The sequence below is a fragment of the Haliotis cracherodii genome, unplaced genomic scaffold (assembly GCF_022045235.1).
Source record: "Haliotis cracherodii isolate W230 unplaced genomic scaffold, xgHalCrac1.p SCAF_18, whole genome shotgun sequence".
Taxonomy (NCBI): domain Eukaryota; kingdom Metazoa; phylum Mollusca; class Gastropoda; order Lepetellida; family Haliotidae; genus Haliotis; species Haliotis cracherodii.
In genome coordinates, this window is record NW_027266273.1 from 26,078,373 (window position 1) to 26,101,246 (window position 22,874).

The following is a 22,874-nucleotide window of genomic DNA, read 5'->3' on the forward strand; positions in this document are numbered from 1 at the left end:
GCCCCGGAAACGGAAATGATTACGAACAGACAGACGGACAGACAGACAGACAGAGTGGCTGATCGCTATATCCCCCGCATTATATGCTGGGGGATACAAATACAGTTTTACAAGTGTTCCCAAAGGGCTAAAATCTCCCACGATGAACGCGTGCTATACGTGCACCAGTACATCCCCAGAAGGACTGTGTGAGAAGCAAGTCTTTGGATGCACAGACAGCAGAGCAGTACGAGTTATTCCCTCTTAAGTATGTCTCTACTCGATTGTTGCATCCGAGGGTCCACTTGTCTGTAACCGTCTCTCGTATAGGAAACCCGGAGTTACATTTCGTAACATAGCCTCGTATAATACTCGTCACAACTGGACCACATTGGTTGTCGCAGTTGTTTGGTATAGCATGTTTGAAAACAGGTCATTTACACTCTTCAAATAAAGAAACGCACAGGAAATATGTAGTTAACTGATCCTGACTACTCACAAAATTCAGTATATTAATTAGATATATGTTATTGGAAAGTGTTGGTGGCCTGATACTCGACAAATGGTGCGTCAAAACGCAGCCATCATGGATTTCCAAGTCTTAAACGGAATTGTTTTCACACTTGTTACAAAATATCATGGAGGAAAACAGAAAAGCAAAATGCATGAGCAAGTTATGGCATTCGTAACTCGTGGTAGTGGCTATAAAAAGACAAGCATATAAGCCAATAATTTGTCATTTAATTGTCAACATTTGTCAAGTTCGAAATGCCGTGACCCAGCGCTGCCGATCGGAACATCGCCATTGGACGTATCCAAAGGGGGTAATCGCAGTCTTCTGTTGCACGCCACTTCAACGTCCACCACAGCACCATTTGTCGCCTTTGTTATCAATACACACAGTTAAGTACAAACCGTCCGAGAACCGGCCGACCAAGAGTTACCATCCCTGCACAGGATCGCTGCGTTCGACTTTTCCACCTACGTCATCGCAATGCCACAGCTACGGAGGCTGCTAGACGCATCCCTGATTTAAGGAGGATATCGGCCCAGACTGTCAGGAACCATCTTCACGAGGCTGGAATCCGACTCAGAAGACCAGTTATCGTCCATGTTTTGCAACAGATCCATCGACAGCAACGCGTTGGTGCCATACCTGTTTAGCGATGAATCACGATTTCTTCTTCACCGGCGAGATGGAAGACAACGTGTTTATCTTTGTCGAAATGAGCGTTTTGACACATTGTAAACGTGAATTCGACAATTTCGGTGGCGGTAGTGTCATGGTGTAGGGGCCATATCCTACATAAGGAGATCTAACGTGGTTGTGGTTCAGGGACATTTGACAGCAAATCACTACATGAATCAAATTCTTCAAACTGACCTTCTTCCAATAATTGTCCGCCATAGGTTTTTAACAGTATAACGGTCCCCCGCACACAGCTCGTGTCACTGTAGACTACCTTCATAATGCCAACATCCACGACTTGCCCTGGCCGTTGAGATCTCCAGATCTTAACCCAATCGAACACCTCTGTGATGAATTCGATCGACGTGTAAGTAAACGTCAGAATACGCCGCAGAAACTCCCACAACTGGTCAACACAGAATTCCGCAGGATAGAATTGGTACACTTATCAAGTCAGTGCCGAGGAGATGCAGAGCCGTGATTGCTGTCCGGGGAGGTCACACGAGTTCAGCGCAAACTTGTGGCCTTATGTGACAGTTTTAAATGCCTGTGTAAAACGACACCATGCGACTATTGAGCTCCAAAATTCCATTTTTGCATCTATGATATTAAATTAAATATATCCACTTTATTAGGTACTGTAAATTTGCTAAATACGTGTCTGTGCGTTTCGTTTTATGAAGAGTGTATATTGTCATGAGACAATTTTTTCTTAGTGTGTCATGTGACGGAGAGCACTCACATTGCCATGTGACAAAGATCCCTTTCATTTTCATATGCCAGAGATCCCTTTCATTGTCATGTGACAGAGATCCCTTTCACTGCTATGTGACAGAGATCCCTTTCAATGTCATGTGGCAGATATCCCTTTCATTACTGTGTGACAGAGATAACTTTCATTCTCATGTGACAGAGATCCCTTTCATTGTCATGTGACAGAGATCCCTTTCACTGCTATGTGACAGATATCCCTTTCATTGTCATGTGGCAGATATCCCTTTTATTGCTGTGTGACAGAGATAACTTTCAATCTCATGTGACAGAGATCCCTTCCATTGTCATGTGGCAGAGATCCCTTTCATTGTCATGTGACAGAGATCACTTTCATTGTAATGTGACAGAGATCCCTTTCATTGCCATATTACATAGACCACTCACAGATTCATGTGACAGAGATCCCTTTCATTTTCATGAAACAGAGATCCATTTTATTGGCATGTGAGTTTGCTTTAAAGCCGCTTTGAACAATATTTCAGCTGTTAAACAGAGAAAGGACAGATGTGATACAGGTACCACTTTGGTGAAACCCATTAGGACGTGTACTGTGCCGACAAACCTAGAAACATAAAAAGTCGAATTTTGGATATAAACCAATGATCGTTGTGTTCAGACACGCCTAAGGATGTGAACTCTTTATAGCGTATTGAGGCGCCAAAGACGATCCGACAATCTGTGCCTTTAGTTTGTCACCCTTACAGTGCCTATATTCTCTCCCGCTTAGGGCTGTATGGTAGCCTAATGGTTAAAGCGTTTGCTCGTCACGCCGAAGACCTGGGTTCGATTCCCCACATGGGTAGAATGTGAAGCCCATTTTTGGAATTCCCCGTCGTGATATTGCTGCAATATTGCATATTACTCACTCACTCATTCTCTCTCTCAGACCCTACTGTCATCCTAGTTGTTTCTATTAAAGTTATATACTTTCAGAGACTAATCGTAGTCTACCCGTGCCTCCCATTAGGCAGGGAAGTAGATTGTGGGCGGGGATGTGGGGAGTGGGGGTGGGGGGGGGGGGGGGGGGTGGGGGGGGGGGGGGGTGGGGTTCTTTTCTTGTGTGTATACCGCTTTCTTGTACTGATTTTAATCATTTACAAATGAAAGTACACCTTCAAGGACATATTTCTTCTGTTACATGATTTGACAATTATGACACAAGCACACTTCAGCTCACAGTCCTTGATAAAATACTGAAACATTGATTTCGTCTGTAAAACGGAAACAAAGATGTTATATTGACATCCCACGTACACGACACATGTAGTTTATTATCGAAAGTATCACTTGGTCTACAACATGTGACACAACATGGAAACCGTAAAACACAAAACTCAAAGTCCCGGTATGGGTACATGTTTTAATTCTTTGACATGAGATTAAATATATATTGGTTACTGTATAACATTAACATAGTGTAAATGTACAAAAGGACGTAATTACAGTTATTGATGATACAATGTACTACGTGCCTTCCTTGCACACCTATGTAAACATGACCACTTGTTTGCTGTAATGCCTGGAAGCACTAATGCCTGCATGGTCTAGTGAATAGAGTGTGTGGTCGGAGACTGCGTGCGCGGAGACTGCATGGTCGGTGATTTGATTCCATGGCCGCGTCATACCTAGAAATCGACAAGTCTTCACAAGAACACACACGCACGCAAGCAAGCACGCACGCACGCACGCACGCACGCACGCACGCACGCACGCACGCACGCACGCACGCACGCACGCACGCACGCACGCACGCACGTCACTTTTAAGTGAAACAATGTTAAACCCCATTCAGGCTCACCTTAACATAACATGGACATTTTGACAACCGCTGCCTTTGTGTTTGTCATTTTGCATGTTATCCTTGTGACAAAGCATACATTTCTTTCTTGATGAGAAGCGACTGTGCTTGTCCTAAGAGGCGACCAATGGGATCGGGACTTGGTTGATTACACCGTCATCGTACCCCAACTGCGTGGATCGATGATCATGATGTCAATCACTCGATTGTCTGGTCCAGTCTCGGTTATTTACAGACCGCCGTCATATAACTGGCATATTGCTGAGTGTGGCGTTAAACAACAAACAAACAAAGGAAAGTGTTCCTTCGTGAAAGGGGGAGACACTGAAGATAATGGCCCGGGAAACATTATAACATCACATCAAGATGATGGCAAACAAACAAAGGAATGACATGTAAAGACGTATCTGGATATCAACACTTTGAAGATTAGCAATGATATGGAAGTAACTTTTCACAATATGTTTGACCGAAATCGTCAAAATAGTTACAATACAACTTGCTGTGCTGAAATGCACGGGTTAAATATATCAATGGAAGTGAACAGGGGTACACGAATATGATGATTGTTTGATGACTCTTCCAGACTTGTCAATTATCATTCGTTACTACTTTGTCTGGTTACATCCCATTAGTGAGACACCCATTGTAAGACAGTGGAGTGGGTGGGATTAATTAATCAAACACAGCCAGTCTACCCACTTAACAATGGTCACAGCCCATGATTAGCAGATTAATTAATATGAGTAGGCCAGTAATTCTGTTTGAATATTCTCAGGAAATAAATGAGTTTATCATGGCAGGTCTGCAGCAGATTGAGTTCATTACCAGTCAAAGAGGTACTCCCCAGGTCCCCTTTCAGGGATATCTCCACCACAAGAACAAAATAAGACAAACTGGTACTCACTGGCGATGTACCGTTAAGACCTGCATTGGCAAATGTACAACAGTTGGAAATTTTGTCAGAAATTTCACTGTACACAACCACCCACCAGACGACACCAGCAGAATCCAGTTCCTTGGCAGCTTAAGGAAGAGAGCAAGAGAAGAACCAACCACTCATATGCCAGCCCTCTACAACGACGAGGTCTTGAGACATGATCCGGGGGCTGCAGCTATATTTCCCTCCTTCAGTTCAGTCGGCAGCGCCATGTACAGACACCGCACACACCATCTCGAAACTCCCTAAAATATTCAACCCAGAGACCTTCCAGGTGGACTTTGAAGTTGCTGCCATTAGAGCCCTCCGGACGGAGTTTCAAGGTTCAGACATCAAGGGGTGTTTCTTCCACTTTACCCAGGCGATTTGGCGGAAAACACAGGAGCTTGGTCTTGCTGTTGGATACAGAGATAACCCCCTTGTGGAACAGTGGATCCGACGAGCTGCTGCCTTGCCTCTGCTGCCTCTTCAACAGGTTCAGGATGCATGGATTGACCATGGATCCATGAACCAGTCACCCGATGTACCGAATGCTGACGAATTCAACGACTATATAGTCACAAACTGGGTGGATTATGAAGCCAGATTCCCTCTTTCACTGTGGAACCATCACCAGACATTCGGCCCAAGTACCAACAACAACAACAACAGTTGTCAAGACACCAGTCCAGTTCTTGGATGCTGTTGGCAAACTTCTGAAGATGGATTAAGGTTGTGTCAGTGTGACAACCTCGATGTGAACTGTGAAATTAACTTTAACTGAACTCTAAGTGGCGAATATTTTAAAACAATGGATTTAAGGGATGGATGAATTAAAATGTTGAATGAAATAAAGTAAAAGCGGGTATCAAGCATCTTGAGTCATTTCTTTTGTCTATAATAAGACAAGTCCATTTTCATGATAGGTGTTAATTACCTGAATAACATGTGCAACCAGGTATGACATTGTTGTTTTAAGGTGTCTCACAACTGGGCTGTCTTACTAATGGGAGGAGACCCTTTGTCTAAATACAGTCGAAAACACATGTAGTAAATCAGTTGCAATTGTCGATGTTAAATTGGAGCTCGTCTGGTCTTAGTAATTGTTCTTGCACTTTATCATCCAAAAGTGGCTCCAACAGGAGATATCCTAGGTTGTGGTCAAGCGATATCTACATGGTAGTTGTGGCTACAATGCAATTGCAACACAAAGCTTTGCAGACCATTGTGACGTCATTGTTACATGAACTCACAATCGGATGACACAACTAATGGCTCTGCCACTGAAGCTGTTAGCAGTACTTTTTACACTTAACATACTGCATATTACTGTCGAAAAAACTGTGAGGGTTGTAAGAATGATGTTGGATGACCTTGTGTCTTTTGATATCAAATATATCAACACTCCGTCTTGTGACACAGATCACTCGTGTAGATATATTTGATATAATCTCGGGTGAGATTTTCCATATATTGCTATATGTATTATGTTGTAAGACAGGGGCACCCAACACTGGAGCCTGACACTGACGCCCAACACTGACGCCCAACATTGACGCCCGACACTGGCGCCCAACACTGACGCTCAACACTGGCTCCCAACACTGACGCCCAACACTGACGCCCGACACTGGCGCCCAACACTGACGCCCGACTCTGACGCCCATTGCAGTTTGTAGTTGCACTCGACGTCCACGCGTGTATGTGCAGCAAGTTTTGTTGTTCATGTTTTGTTGAGGTTGATCACATGTTTGGCTAACATATCAGCTGTTTGGGTCGGTCCGTCCGCGGCTGGTCCAGGTTCGGGGTGATGCCGGTGATACAGGGCACTCTGAACTCTCACTGCATACTTGATCGGTTTCGTCACGCTGAGGCAGAGTAAAAGAGACGTCGTGTCACACGTCATCCACATGTTGCATAATTACAGATGTAAAAAATAAAACTTGTCAGTTGAAAGATCAGAATATCTTCATAATCCAGTAACATAACAATGTGCTTAGATAATCAAATGGTTTAGTGTATGTGTGAATCAGTAAGAAATGCCATCCGTACCACTTGAATACGCAACATCCACCGAGAATGAAACCCAGCACCACCGTCACAGTGACGACCACGCCGATGATGACGGCAGTAGCTGAAATAGCTATATATTGTTATGTTTCAATAATCTCAAATAGTCTCCTGATCATGTTAGTATTTACTCACGTGGTTATTTACACCAAGTATCAATGTGTATTAATAATTCAGCTATTAGGATATACTCATTCTAAGTGAGTGATTGGGTTAGGTTTAACGCCGCTTTTAACAGTATTCCAGTTATATCACGGCGTGCCAGCTTAATGTGGGAAGAAAGCCCGAAGTGATGCAGGTCTCAGACGTTCACCACTTCGGTGAAACCCACGAGCACGGGTATGGTGCTGACAAACCTAGAAACATAATAGGGTCCAACACATTCGAACCTACAATCATAGGTTTCTGGCGTGCCCATGGGACGCAACTCTGCACAGCGAAACGCGGCGCCTTAGACGACTGGGCCACCCGTGCCCCCTCGTTCTAAGTATGTAATCTATATATGCATACCGGTATCAGAATAAATGACTATACAACAAGACTGAATATATTAGTTTGGGCATCTCATGACGTAACAGTAAAGGTAATATACATGTATATAGTCGTTATACATGATTTATTGTCTTTGTTACAATGTCCCCACAGATATTATAGGACTAAAAATATATAGGATTACACATCTTTACTCTTTACAGAAATGGGCTTCACATGTTGTATCCATGTCGGGAATCGAGCCCGGGCTTTCGGCGTGACGAGCGAACGCTTTAACCACTAGGCTACCCGACCGCCCCGTCTACAGTATGTACATTGTGATACGGGCAAATGTTTAACTATGCCTACCTGGTGAAGACGTGTCCTTCTTGCATGGGATATACGTTTCGTTTATGCCTTTAACAAACGGGAAATAATAACAACAAAAAGCAAAGAAAATATGGTACACAAAAGGCTCCATCAGCTGATTGTCAAGATTATATATCACATATTTACAACGGAAGTTTTAGTTCATTATAATTTACCTTTTGTATATGAATAGCAGCTTAAACTGACTAACACATGGTGATCAGTTTATGAGGATATGCAACTCTTTTACGTCTATACTTACCGTTTCTGTGAAGCACTTGACCAGCTGAAAATGCAGCGCAATGTGTAATTTTTTTTTAAACCATAAGTTCGATGAGGATGTTGTGCCCAATATAATCAGGACATGTATGCACACAGTTCATTAAACCAAGGTACAGTTAATTAAACCACGGTTGAGTTCATTAAACCATGGTACAGTTCATTAAACCATGGTACAGTTCATTAAACCACGGTTGAGTTCATTAAACCACGGTACAGTTCATTAAACCATGGTACAGTTAATTAAAGTACAGTTCATTAAACCACGGTACAGTTCATTAAACCACGGTACAGTTCATTAAACCACGGTACAGTTCATTAAACCACGGCACAGTTCATTAAACCACGGTAAAGTTCATTAAACCATGGTACAGTTCATTACACCACGGTACAGTTCATACACGTATGAATACCGGGTTAGAATTCATCCCCAGCCAACAACGCATATCAGGCGAGGCGACACTGGGTGGTCAGGCTGGGTGACCTAATTTATTGCGTTTAGACGTATCCCGATGGCACTGTGATCACAGTATCAATCACTGGTTCGTCTGGTCCGGACTTGAATATTTGCAGGTCGTGGACATATAACTGGAATATTGCTGAGTGTAACAAACTAACAAATCCAACGTGAATCGTCTGACAAGACGTTACTTGGAAACAGATGTAGAATAGATCCGATAAAAGGGGCAAATGAGAGCAAACAGCATTAGGTACCTACTGAATGTTAACACAATTTCAAAGTCAATGTGAATGAGGTTGAACATTATTCCAATCATATCACGTCCTGTCAGCTTAGTGTTGGAGGACTTACCAAACTTACCACTATGGTGAAACCCACGAGTACGGACAAATCTAGAAGCACAACCCCGCCGGGATTCGCAACCACAGTCAAAGTTACACAAGGGACACAACTCTGTACGGCTAATAGCGGAGCCATTCGTGCTCCCTCACAAACTTAACACATAATACTCTAAAGGATCAGTAGCAAACACAGTATATTTATCACTTTAAATAAAGTATACTTACTGCTTTTCATTCTGCAAACATAATGACGCAATTCCTTACAGGTGACTGCTGTGAAAGCGTTGACGCCTCTGGAATCTGTAAAATCAAAACCAAAGGAGTTTTCTTGTCAATTTTTGTGTCCATTTCTCCTTATAGAAACAATAGCCTTTATGTAAATCACGTGCATGTGTCAAATTTTATGTTTCGGGTGTTTACATGTATAATTCTAACCAGTAACCAGTAGTATTCTAGGCCACCGTTGGCAATCTTACAGCAATATCAAGGCGGTGACATCAGAAACGATCTTCGCGCAAGGATACCCACGTGTGGTATCAAACCCGGGGTCTAGTGCGTAGCGAGCGAAGGCTTTAGCCACTAGGACTACCTTCCGCCCCACAATAATTATGTATATAACTGACTGTTACAAGAAAACTACTTGGCGTACTATGGGATTACAGGTATATCAATATATACATAGTGTTACCATTGTATTCATATGTAAATGAACCAACCGAGGGTACATACCAGCCCTCGCAGACTTGCAACATCCGTGTAAATTCCCGTAGTTGTCACCTTCAGTGCAGGAACCTGCAGCATTGTAAAAGAACCTGCAGCATTGTCAAAGAACCTGCAGCATTGTAAAAGAACCCGCAGCATTGTCAAAGAACTCGCAGCATTGTAAACTAACCTGCAGCATTGTCAAAGAACCGACAGCATTGTCAAAGAACTCGCAGCATTGTAAAAGAACGTGCCGCATTGTAAAAGAAACCCGCAGCATTGTAAAAGAACCGGTAGCATTGTGATAGAACCCGCAGCATTGTAAAAGAACCCGCAGCATTGTAAAAGAACCGGTAGCATTTTAAAAGAACCCGCAGCATTGTAAAAGAACCTGTAGCATTGTAAAAGAACCTGTAGCATTGTAAAAGAACCCGCAGCATTGTAAAGGAACCCGCAGCATTGTAAAAGAACCTGTAGCATTGTAAAATAACCCGTAGCATTGTAAAAGAACCTGTAGCATTGTAAAAGAACCCGCAGCATTGTAAAAGAACCTGTAGCATTGTAAAAGAACCCACAGCATTGCAAAAGAACCCGCAGCTTGGTCTAATTACGGTAAGAGTTTACAACACGCGTGTCTCTCACGTTCAGATCGAAAAAAGGTAACAAAGCTTAAATATCAACGAATTGTGTGGCTTGAGAATTATTTCTTTTATTTATAATCTACCACAGCCAGGGTATCGTATAACGTCAAACTGTCATTAGTTTAGGTTTAACTCAAACCTTTTGTTATCAATATTTTAATTCAAACTTATGTTTTTGGCATAGCTTGTTGTTTTAACAGTCGAGTATATTATTTGACAGCCTTATTTGTATTTATCATCATTGATACTATTTATCCAAAGCAGTAAACACATAAGAAATGAAGGATGTGATAATAAGAATTCTATCTCATCAGCATGTACCATTACTGAGCATCCATATATCTCCCAGGTCCGCTATCGCTGACTCCATGATACGGAGACCATAGGCCATCCTCAAATCATCAATGGTGAACATGATTCCGCTTTTTTCCTCGCAGTGTTTCTTGGCCATGGTTGCGTTTGCAGGCAGGCAGGACCCATGGAAACTCGGTCTTTCTGTAATAACACAATGGAAACACACGACTTTCAGACAGTGTTGAACAGTAGTTGATATTATAGAGATGCATAATACGGAACAGTTCGTGAGCTCGAAAAGTGCGTCTCATTATTACTACATCCTGAAATATGCATTTCATGAACAACATAAAATATATGTCGCCATTTCGGTATATGGAATATTGTTGAGACAATAGGTTCAAGTCAGTTGGTTCAGGTCAGTACAGCAGTGTAAGGCATCGGTACACAAGAACAGTTATTTGTTTCGCCACCATAAAACAAAAACAAGAAATACATATAATGCACATTGAAAATGTTCCACATCTATACTCTTCATGTCAGAATCATACACTGAGCTTGGCACACCCGGTCCCTCGTAAACACATTCAGATTTTAATATCTGGCAAATATTTAAAAAATATCAAACAGTTATTGTGTTAAGTCTATGATAGATATGTGGAAATTACCACTTATTCCGTTTTTATTCCAATAAACAATCATGATGTCGATCACCAATACAGTCGTGTCATCAGTTGATCACCCATACAGCCTTGTCATCAGTTGATCACCCATACAGTCTTGTCATCAGTTGATCACCCATACATCCTTGCCATCAGTTGATCACCCATACATCCTTGCCATCAGTTGATCACCCATACAGCCTTGCCATCAGTTGATCACCCATACAGCCTAGTCATCAGTTCATCTCCAATACAATCGTATCATCATTTGATCACCAATACAGTCGTATCGTCAGTTGATCACCCATACAACCTTGTTATCAGTTGATCACCCATACAGTCGAATCTTCACTTGATCACGCATACAGCCTTGTCATCAGTTGATCACCCATACAGCCTTGTCATCAGTCGATCATCAGTTGATCACCCATACAGTCATATCATCGGTGCATCACCTATAGAGTCATATCATCAGTTCACCTTAATACAGCCTAGTCATCAGTTGATCACCGATACAGCCTTGTCATCAGTTGATCACCGATACAGCCTTGTCATCAGTTGATCACCCATACAGTCTTATCGTCAGTTGATCACACATACAGCCTTGTCATCAGTGGATCACCTATAGAGTCATATAATCAGTTCACCTTCATAAAGCCAAGTCTTGTCATCAGTTGATAACCGATACAGCCTTGTCATCAGTTGATCACCCATCCAGCCTTGTCATCAGTTGATCACCTATAGAGTCACATCATCAGTTCACCTTCATAAAGCCAAGTCTTGTCATCAGTTGATCATCCATACAGCCTTGTCATCAGTTCCCCTTCATACAGCCTTGTCATCAGTTCCCCTTCATACAGCCTTGTCATCAGTTGATCACCCATACAGCCTTGTTATCAGTTGATCACCGATACAGCTTTGTCATCAGTTGATCACCCATACAGTCTTATCGTCAGTTGATCACCCATACAGCCTTGTCATCAGTTTACCTTCATACCGCCTTCCCATCAGTTGATAACCGATACAGCCTTGTCATCAGTTGATCACCCATCCTGCCTTGTCATCAGTTGATCACCCAGACAGCCTTCTCATCAGTTGATCACCCATAAAGTTTGTCATCAATTGATCACCCATACATCCTTGTCATCAGTTGATCACCCATAGAGTCGTGTCATCAGTTGATCACCCATATATTTGCATCATCAGTTGATCACCCACACAGCCTTGTCATCAGTTGATCACCCATACAGTCGTATCATCAGTTGATCACCCATACAGTCGTATCGTCAGTTAATCACCCATACAGCCTTGACATCAGTTCACCTTCATACATCCTTGTCATCAGTTGATCGCACATACATCCTTGTCATCAATTGATCACCCCTACAGCCTTGTCATCAGTTGATCACCCACACATCCTTGCCATCAGCTGATCACCCATACAGCCTTGTCATCAGTTGATCACCCATACAGCCTTGTTATCAGTTGATCACCAATACAGTCTTATCATCAGTCGATCACTAATACAGTCGTATCATCAGTTGATCACCCACACAGCCTTGTCATCAGTTGATCACCCATACAGCCTTGTTATCAGTTGATCACCAATACAGTCTTATCATCAGTCGATCACTAATACAGTCGTATCATCAGTTGATCACCCACACAGTCTTGTCATCAGTTGATCACCCATACAGCCTTCTCGTCAGTTGATCACCCATACCATCGTATCTCCAGTTGATTACCCATACAGCCTTGCCATCAGTTGATCACCCATACAGCCTTCTCATCAGTTGATCACCCATACCGTCGTATCGTCAGTTGGTCACTCATAGAGCCTTGTCATCAGATGATTACCCATAGAGCCTTGTCATCAGCTGATCACCCATACAACCTTGTCATCAGTTGATCATCCATACAGTCGTATCGTCAGTTGGTCACTCATACAGCCTTATCATCAGATGATCACTCGCACAGCCTTGTCATCAGATGATCACCCATACAGCCTTGTCATCAGTTGATCACCCATACATCCTTGTCATCAGTCGATCACTCATACAGTCGTATCATCAGTTGATCACCCATAAAGCCTTGTCATCGGTTGATCACCCATACAGTCGTATCTTCAGTTGATTACCCACACAGTCTTGTCATCAGTTGATCACCAATACAGTCGTATTATCAGATGATCACTCATACAGCCTTGTCATCAATTGATCACCCACACCGCCTTGTCATCAGTTGATCACATACACAGCCTTGTCATCAGTGGATTACCCAGACAGCCTTGTCATCAGTTGATCACCAATACAGTCGTATCATCAGTTGATCACCCATAAAGCCTTGTCATCAGCTGATCACCCATACAGTGATATCGTCAGTTGATTACCCATACAGCCTTGTCATCAGTTGATTACCCACACAGCCTTGTCAACATTTGATCACCCATACAGTCGTATCCTCAGTTGATCACTCACACAGCTTTGCCATCATTTTATCGCCCATACAGTCGTATGATCAGTTGATCACCCATAGAGCCTTGTCATCAGTTGATCACTCATACAGCCTGTCATCAGTTGATCACTCACACAGCCTTGCCATCAGTTGATCACCCACCCAGCCTTGGCGTCATTTGATCGCCCATACAGTCTTATCATCAGTTGATTATCCATACAGCCTTGTCAGCAGCTGAGATCAGTGATGTTTACACAATAGCATTACGATCAGGACAGCACTGCATTACCAGCATACTGCAATCCATTACTGTGTGTATCATGTCACCCAGCATCTACATATAGATTCAATCACAAATGATATTTCCCTTTGAAATTGAATGACAAAACGGCTGACACGCGGAGGTGATATATGTTCTCTCACGTTGTTATCTCCCCTGTATCCATGACAACAAAATGACGGGAACTGACCATGCTGAGTAATATTTAGTTTAATTTGTAGAAAATAGGATCTGCATGTGTCAATCACTGTCAAACACTTCAGCTCCATCTACATCGCAATATGTCATCGCACTACGGATACCTGCATCGCCCTATATTGCAACACAATTCTCTTGCCACTACACAGCCGTAATCTAAATATAAGCATAACCACAATAGTCGTGTTGTATGTACACAACCTACCTGCCAGTTGCCGAGAACTATCCAGTATCATCAGTATCAACACAAAGCGTACAAGGGTAGCAGAGTGAACAGGAAACAGAACTATGTCCACCATCCTCCACGTGCCGTGTACATGTAAAAGTGTGTTTCCGTGCAAGAGAGGTGTAATGGTGACACGTCTTCCTGGTAGGGACACAGTATTGTTTCGAAATCTCCTATATTTACAATCAACGTTGTTTCGGTGTAATCCAAATAAGTATGTCTCTATTTTTCCAGGATATAAATCAACTTCCGGTGAATCTCTTTATCAATCTAGAAAGACTAATGTAAGCTGCACAGTACTATGAAGAGAAACGGGTATTTTGAGGAGAAATGAGTGTTATGACAGGAAACGAATATCATAAAGAGACTCGAGAGTTATGAAGTGAAACGGATTTTTCAAAGGGAAACGAGTGTTATGACGAGAAACGGATGTCATGAAGAGAAACGGTTGTTATGAAGAGAACCGTGTTTTATGAAGGACGGCGTACTATTTATATGTACGACAACAATGTAGTCAATAAAGTAGACGTTGCCAGTTAAAGCACATTGTCGTGAGGAAATGTTTAAACCATTAGTTTTCAGTTTCAAGTTAGGTATGTTTCCTCGAAAAGAAATGACCTATTTCATAGAAGTGTCTCAGATATTGCAACATTCCAACAAGCAACTCTTGCGACTTGCTCGTGAGAGATATGTTTGTTTAGTTGCCACGTGGTTTTATGACTACTAATGTACACAATTTCTGAAAGTGATTCCCATGCACTGCCCTATAAATGGTTCCTTACAGTCAATACACTGAAAATCAATGGTTCCTTACAGTCAATACACTGCCAAATCAATGGTTCCTTACAGTCAATACACTGACAAATCAATGATTCCTTACGGTCAATACACTGAAAATCAATGGTTCCTTACAGTCAATACACTGCCAAATCAATGGTTACTTACAGTCAATACACTTCCAAATCAATGGTTCCTTACAGTCAATACACTGCCAAATCAATGGCTCTTTACAGTCAATACAGTGTCCTGTAAATGTTCCTCCTTCCCGTGAAGATTCCGATCTTCAGCAACCCATGCTTGCCGTAAAAGGCGACTATGCTTGTCGTATAAGGCGACTAACGGGATCGGGTGGTAAGGCTCGCTGACTTGGTTGATCCATGTCATCAATCCCAATTGCGTGCATCGATGCTCGTAATATTAATCACTGGATTGTCTGGTCCAGACTCGATTATTTACAGACCGCCGTCATATAGCTGGAATATTGCTGATTGCGGCGTTAAACAACAAATCAACCAAACCAAACAATCCTCCTTCCAATGAATCTTTCTTCAAATGGCTAATTATAGTCACTGTCCTGTCATATAAATGGCTCCTCGTGTCTATGCGATGACCTATAGATGGCTCCTCATGTCAAAGCACGTTCATATACATGGCTCCTATCCATGCACTATCTTTACATGGCTCCTTCTGTACCGTCCTGTATATGGTTCCTCATGTCTAAGCTCTGTTCTGTAAATAGTTCGGTATAGCCAATGCACTGTTCTATACATGGTTCCTTATTGTCAATACACTGCCCTGTAAATGGTTCCTTACAGTCAATACACTGCCCTGTAAATGGTTCCTAATTGTCAATACACTGCCCTGTAAATGTTTCCTTACAGTCAATACACTGCCCTGTAAATGGTTCCTTACAGTCAATACACTGCCCTGTAAATGTTTCCTTACAGTCAATACACTGCCCTGTAAATGGTTCCTTACAGTCAATACACTGCCCTGTAAATGGTTCCTTACAGTCAACACACTGCCCTGTAAATGGTTCCTTATTGTCAATACACTGCCCTGTAAATGGTTCCTTACAGTCAATACACTGCCCTGTAAATGGTTCCTTACAGTCAATACACTGCCCTGTAAATGGTTCCTTACAGTCAATACACTGCCCTGTAAATGGTTCCTTACAGTCAATACACTGCCCTGTAAATGGTTCCTTACAGTCAATACACTGCCCTGTAAATGGTTCCTTACAGTCAACACACTGCCCTGTAAATGGTTCCTAATTGTCAATACACTGCCCTGTAAATGTTTCCTTACAGTCAATACACTGCCCTGTAAATGGTTCCTTATTGTCAATACACTGCCCTGTAAATGGTTCCTTACAGTCAATACACTGCCCTGTAAATGGTTCCTTACAGTCAATACACTGCCCTGTAAATGGTTCCTTACAGTCAACACACTGCCCTGTAAATGGTTCCTTATTGTCAATACACTGCCCTGTAAATGGTTCCTTACAGTCAATACACTGCCTTGTAAATGGTTCCTTACAGTAAATACACTGCCCTGTAAATGGCTCCTTACAGTCAACACACTGCCCTGTAAATGGTTCCTTATTGTCAATACACTGCCCTGTAAATGGTTCCTTACAGTCAATACACTGCCTTGTAAATGGTTCCTTACAGTAAATACACTGCCCTGTAAATGGTTCCTTACAGTCAATACACTGCCCTCTAAATGTTCATCCTTCCAATGAAGTTTCCTTCAAATGGCTCCTTCTGTCAAAACACTACCATTTAACTTGGTAATTATAGCCACTTTCCTATCTTATAAATGGCTCCTACTGTACCTCACTAGAAATTGCTCATTGAAATACTCCATAAATTGCCCCTTCACAGTCAATGCACCACCCTTCATGTCACTCCATTGTGGCTACGTGAGTGGATCACAACCATGCTGTTATATTCTTATCAAACGTATAATCAATTCCACAACACCAACAACCGAATAACAAATTATGTGTTGTTCATTGAGTTTATTGACAAATGTACACTTGAAGACCCAATGAACATACCCTATAACTTAACAAGCTTGTTTGTTTCTACAAAGTGGTAATCGTGGATTCGAACACGATGAGATCAATACACGCCTCTGCAAAGCGAACTGCGGCGATAATTGGGAGATAGTGGCATGGGTTCTAGATATAAACACATATTGTTCAGAATGATTCGAAACTGTCAGTTAACAAATTCGTTAATCGCTATTTTGTGAAGGATTTGAGTTTCCTTTTCACGGAACATGCGTACATAGTGTGGTTCTACGCTTCCAGTAATTCCATCACGTTTCGTCCTGAAAGATAAGAGTGAATATGGTTTCACACCTTTTTGTAATACATACATTTTACCTATATGGGGATTCGAACCCGGTTTTTCTATCGAAACACGAGCGCCTCGGTTACTTGGCTACCACACCGCCCCATTTAGTTACGACTTAAAAGGTATTCATGAAACAGATGTTCAAGGTAAGTAATTATACAGAGTTTCTTGACGCTGCTTCTGAGCTGCGAGAGTGTCTGTATGTGTACCATTTTTTCTAACTTGATTGAGTGGTCGATTAATCTACCAATTTGCGTTGACATGACCACGAATTAAAAAATCACGAAAATAACTGTCGTACCGTTTTGTGAAAGAGTGAGCTATGATAACATGATGGCCGACATCACAGCGACGAAGATAGCTGGAGTAATACCTGGATACGTAGCATGCAATAGTGAACACACAACCCTACATAACATATCGGGTGCATAAACTGTAGTATTATAACCTTATCTTAAAATTGTTTACAACCATGATTCAATACTAGGAAGACAATTACATTTAAAAAAATACTGTAAGTATTAGCAACTGCGACAGTAGAAAATATATATACTCTTCAAAAAAAGAAACGCAAAGCTAGATTTGTGTCATGTGGGAAAATATATTTATACGGGGAACCGTACAAGGTATTGAGCAAAAATGTTGTGGAGAGAACACTTGGTGATTGTATTCATCTCAGTTATCATAGAGAAGTCCAAGGTGAAGATCAGCCACCCCTCAATAACGCGTATGTCTCCCTTTGGAATCGATAGCGGCCTGACATCTCCTGCCCATGGAAAAGACGAGTATGAGAATCACATCCTGGGGAATGGTAGCCCACTCGGCCTGCAACGCAAAAGCCAACTGCTGCAACGTCTTGGTGTAGCCGTCTCTCCAATTCATCCCACGGGTGCCCTGTCGGGTTCAAATCCGGGGATATGGAGGGCCAGGGCAGAACATCAACGTTGTTGTTGTGTAGACAGGCTCTTGTGATCCGTGCTGTATGTGGTCGAGCGTTGTCCTGCTGGAATAAACCGTTGCCTTTTGGTACAGTTTGGAGGACGTGTGGTAGGAGAATTTTGTTGATGTATCGTTGAGCCGTTAGATTGCCCTGGATATGGACCAAACCTGTCCTGCCATGATGAGACATCATAACACTACCCACACCAAACTTGTCCACTTCCTGCACGCAGTTTCCGGCGTAACGTTCTCCCCGACGTCTGTAGACCCATGCTCTTCCATCCCCTCGACGGAGGAGAAATTTATTTTGATTCGTCGCAGAACCAGACATCTCTCCATCGCAATTGAGGCCAAACCCTGTGTTGACGACACCAATGCAGTCATTGTTAACGATGTTGTCGACTCAATATGACGCGTCGGACAGGACGTTTTTCTCGTAGACCTGCTGCTTTTAAAAGGTTTCGTACGGTCTGGTCGGAGATTCTGCGCTGTCCGGGTATTTGGGATGCGGTTGAGGTGGCTGATGTCGTCCTTTCGCGTAGGTGGCGCATTCGGATGTAGCGATCCTGTGTGGGGGTGGTTACCCTTGGTCGTCCCCATCTTGGCCGATCACGTGTTGACCCATGCTGTTGAAACCGATCCCATAGCTTTGTGATGGTGCTGGGCACTACATTGAAAACACTGGCTACAGCTGATCTGAATTCCCCTGCTGGCAAGCGGCGTATGACTTTGTTTCTGTGCACTTCTGTTAACCTAGGCATGTTGTTGAACTGTCACGGTTCTATTGACGCAGATGCCAAGTAATCAAAAACCTTGCACTTTAATACCGTTCATAATGCTGCTGTAGGTGCAGTACGTGCAGCTCCATGGCCCTTTTTGTTAATGCACTGGGTTCGTTTATCCGAATCGTGCGTGTTTTCCGACTAATGGTTTGCATGTCCTTATTGTGATAATTTTGATCCGGGACATTTGTCACTGACACTATAACACATTAAACATTTTGCACCTCTTGGTCCGCTTATACTGCTTTCATGGCCAAAAATTTCCGTATTGAATAGTATATTTAAAATGATTAAAGTTGTTTCACATCCATTTCGGGAGTACAACTGTATGAAAAGTGCGTGACAGGCTCACAGGTTAATTCAACCTCACACACGGGCTCGTCAGTATTAATTGGGGTATCAATCATCTGTCAAAATCATGTCATTATGATGTCCTTATCAAACTGTAAGGCTGCATATAATCATTTCAATCCATAAAAACTATCTAATGCACCTTTATATGCCAGAGGACAGGTTGTTTCAGAGTAAAACAGAAGCATCGTAGGCATTAATATATGTTGACATATATCTTATAATGTTTACATATAATTATATTTTCAAACAAGATGTAATATAAGGTTTAATATCCTCCCGAGGAAACTGAACCTCAAGGAAGTTAAATAAATCTCGACAATTATGAGTGTGGATATACATATCTATGACATCGAATCGTATCTTCTCTGTCACATGCTGTTCCGCATTTCACTGCATCAACGAGGCGGTTTCAGTGTATGTGTCTAATAAAGTGAAAACGAAACCGCGTCGTTTCGTTTTTACAGGCGCGTTGTATTTCTACGTATAAGTTGACTTATTTGGTAGAGATGTGTCGACATTCTAAAAATAGGCAGCAAAGTTTAACAACACAAATGGCGATTGGTTTCTGAACATAGCACAATGTGTACACTAGATGTACACATAAATAGGCTATTCCACGTGTATGTGTGTGTGTATGTGTGTGTGTGTGTGTGAGAGAGAGAGAGAGAGAGTGAGTGTGTGTGTGTGTTTGTGTGTGCAATTGAACCTGATGAATAACATGGTGTTGACAAGAGTCTTAACACGATATCACTTTAATGGAGTGAGTGAATAAGTGAATATGGTTTTACGCCACTTTTAGCAATATTCCGGCAATATCACGGCGGGGGACACCAGAAATGGGCTTCACACATTGTACCCATGTCGGGAATCGAACCCGGGTCTTCGGCGTGACGAGCGAACGCTTTAACCATTAGGCTACCCGACCGCCCCCACTTTAATGGAAGATCTATGTCACCTATCATTGTAAAGTTTAAAAAACACATGCATTACAATAACAAAGCGCAAATTCACATTTATCAAGACCAAAAACGAAAAACAGAAATTACCTTTGTTAGAAGAGTCGTTTGGACAGGGTATGTACCACTCAGAACCTGTCAATGTACAGACATACATGTTTGCAATTTTGATGCACTCACAATTCCATCTGTCCCTGTACCCCCTGAAAGTTTATCTGTCCGAATCATGTCTTCCATAAACTGGTTCAAGTTTCATATTTTACTTATCAACTGACAGTGTAGGCTAACATTTAGTCTATGAAATATTATATTACACAATACCCTTCTCGACTAAAAATAAAAATAATAATTTTCCCTATGCTGATTTCATGTGGAATAGAGCTAGCTAGAGCTGGCTAGACTTGCTTTTGTATACGTTTTTGGTGTGTTTTGTTTTATAAAAAAAATATATTCCACAGTTATGGTGCAGGGCTACTGACAGTGACATGAAACGCATTTGATACCGTAACGTATTATACCAATACCTTTTCAATTTATCGCCAAAACTGTTTTTCACAGATGTCGCTTGATTGGGATCAAACGATATCTCCTTGGAGATATCGGTACAATTAAATTGCATCACAATGTTTTGCAGAATCGGAGGTTCAGACATCGACTTGTGTTGATATATTTGACACCAAAAGATACTCGAGTGAGAATGTCCATATAACAGCACTGGTCATGGAACAGGCATGACTAATATCAATGAGACTACTTCCCCACAACAGAGTGTAGAACTGTAGTTGAGTATTCATTATGTTACCCTCCATAACGTATTTAAACAGAAACATCCAAAGGGGTATTATGAACATTGCATGTGTACTCACTGCTGTTTGTACTCGATCGCGATGTGCAAAGGTAGTGGTTGTTGTCACTGCAGCTGGTGCTGTTGAAGGTCATGCTGTCGCCGACCGCGGTGAAGCAGGTACCTGTTGAATTGTGATAACCATGTCGTAAGTCACCATAATTGTGCCGCGGCCATACAGTTTCCGAGTCCATTGATAGGAATAGAACAACGGACCTTCTGATCCGAGGTCGGACGCCTTGTCCACATGACCAAAGAGGTAAATCCCGTCAGCAAACTGACAAGGTAAGGATGTGATCTGTGGGATGACTCAATCCCCTGATACAATTGCATAAGTGAAGGTGCCATTAGTCAGTTTACTGCATTCATCTGGCCCTGTCTGCTCCCCCCCCCCCCCCTCCTCCCTTAAATACGCCACACACATGGCACATGCTTGACATTCTAAACCTTGAATTCGTTTTACGGTTTACCAATGTATAGCATTTCAATGGAGATGATAAATTCATGTTCAATAAAGGTTGATACAAATGTATCAAGCCTCCTTGGAAACTGCGACACGATATTACCATTGATATCCTTATTGACCCATATAGTTCCATGTTCCGCTTGAGCTTTCCTCAAGGCAAGGCTGCCAATTGATGTCGCTACATCAGAGATGGTGAATATAGCGGTGCCTTTCTTCACGCACGCTATCTCAGCAAGGGACCAGTTGACAGTTGCACAGGATGACTCAAATAAATATTTGTCTGAATGTAAAATTTGTTAAAACATGTAATTGGTGCATTTAGTTCAAAGCACATTTCTTCTGATTTCGTCACAATTATACAAATGATTCATGTGGCAATATTTGAACACTCCAAGATCTATGTCCTCCAAGGTAGAGATTGGAATACGTTCAGTTAACACGAACTGTTCATCAGATCAGTTAATAGCACAAACATTTTACAGGTTTAGAGTAATGTATAAACATTAATGCAATGGATGTGTATTATTATGAATAATGTTTCCAGTTACTGATTTCTTAACACAAATTGACATTGTACAAGCGTTTGAGAAACTGTGTACCTGGATTGCGGTTTGGAGCTGTGGAGAAGTGTGTTACAGGTGTCACTGAACCCACTGAAAAACATTATAGGATTATACTTGTACTTATCCTTGATAATTGACATACTATGTACATATGTTTGAATATTTAAGAATATGTGTGCCTTGTAATATTACTTTCATAATCGTCGAATTTGACTTTGTGCAATGTTCATACTACAGAACGACGGTCTGTAAAAATGGTTGTCAGCACACGCACTGCCCAACAGAGACAAGTAACGATTACACTGACAATAACAGACCCTGCAAGTCTCATTTAGTTTCTACAGTGCATTACTTTCTTTATAACTACGAGTATTTTAAATTGGAACGAGGATGTACGATCGTTTACCCACCTGATGTAGTGCTGTTTGCAACACTGTGGACGTTTCCCGCATACGCAAATATGAGAGCCGTCATCGCACAACCAGCACATTGTGGAGATAAAAGAAAAGCCATCTGTCATTAGCAATGCTTTTGAACATACTAAAAATCGCCCTCTACACGTCCGTGTACAAGGTGAAGGACGTCCGCAAGTGACATAGTTTCCTTGTTGACATCACTTTGAAAAATATATTTGGACGGAAAGGTAGGGGGTGACTGGCAACATGGGATCTATGTACGGCCACGCTGCTCTGTGATTGCTCAGGTTGTTGGTTTATACTCT

The 22,874-nt window shown here is 42.0% G+C and overlaps 1 protein-coding gene across 1 annotated transcript; it reads right to left on the minus strand.

Annotated features, from left to right (window-relative positions):
- Positions 1-6,382: 6,382 nt before the first annotated feature.
- On the minus strand, positions 6,383-22,666 carry LOC139465453 (uncharacterized). Its single transcript, XM_071247169.1, has 12 exons — positions 22,564-22,666; positions 22,190-22,243; positions 21,691-21,870; positions 21,147-21,248; positions 20,371-20,415; positions 10,314-10,487; positions 9,379-9,441; positions 8,875-8,949; positions 7,832-7,855; positions 7,570-7,617; positions 6,712-6,802; positions 6,383-6,527 (listed from the first exon to the last, which is right to left on the minus strand). The coding sequence occupies exons 1-12, from the start codon at positions 22,664-22,666 to the stop codon at positions 6,383-6,385; spliced, it is 1,104 nt and encodes a 367-aa protein (XP_071103270.1).
- Between the last annotated feature and the right edge of the window lie 208 nt (positions 22,667-22,874).

What these genes read in the sequence shown, in the direction of transcription:
- LOC139465453 (XM_071247169.1), bottom strand. Translation starts at nt 22,666, where the DNA reads ATGGCTTTTCTTTTATCTCCACAATGTGCTGGTTGTGCGATGACGGCT. An exon ending in TGTTTGCAGAATGAAAAGCA is followed by an intron (nt 7,856 to 8,874) that starts GTAAGTATACTT and finishes CTGCATTTTCAG; the next exon opens with CTGGTCAAGTGCTTCACAGA. An exon ending in TCAAGTGCTTCACAGAAACG is followed by an intron (nt 7,618 to 7,831) that starts GTAAGTATAGAC and finishes CGTTTGTTAAAG; the next exon opens with GCATAAACGAAACGTATATC.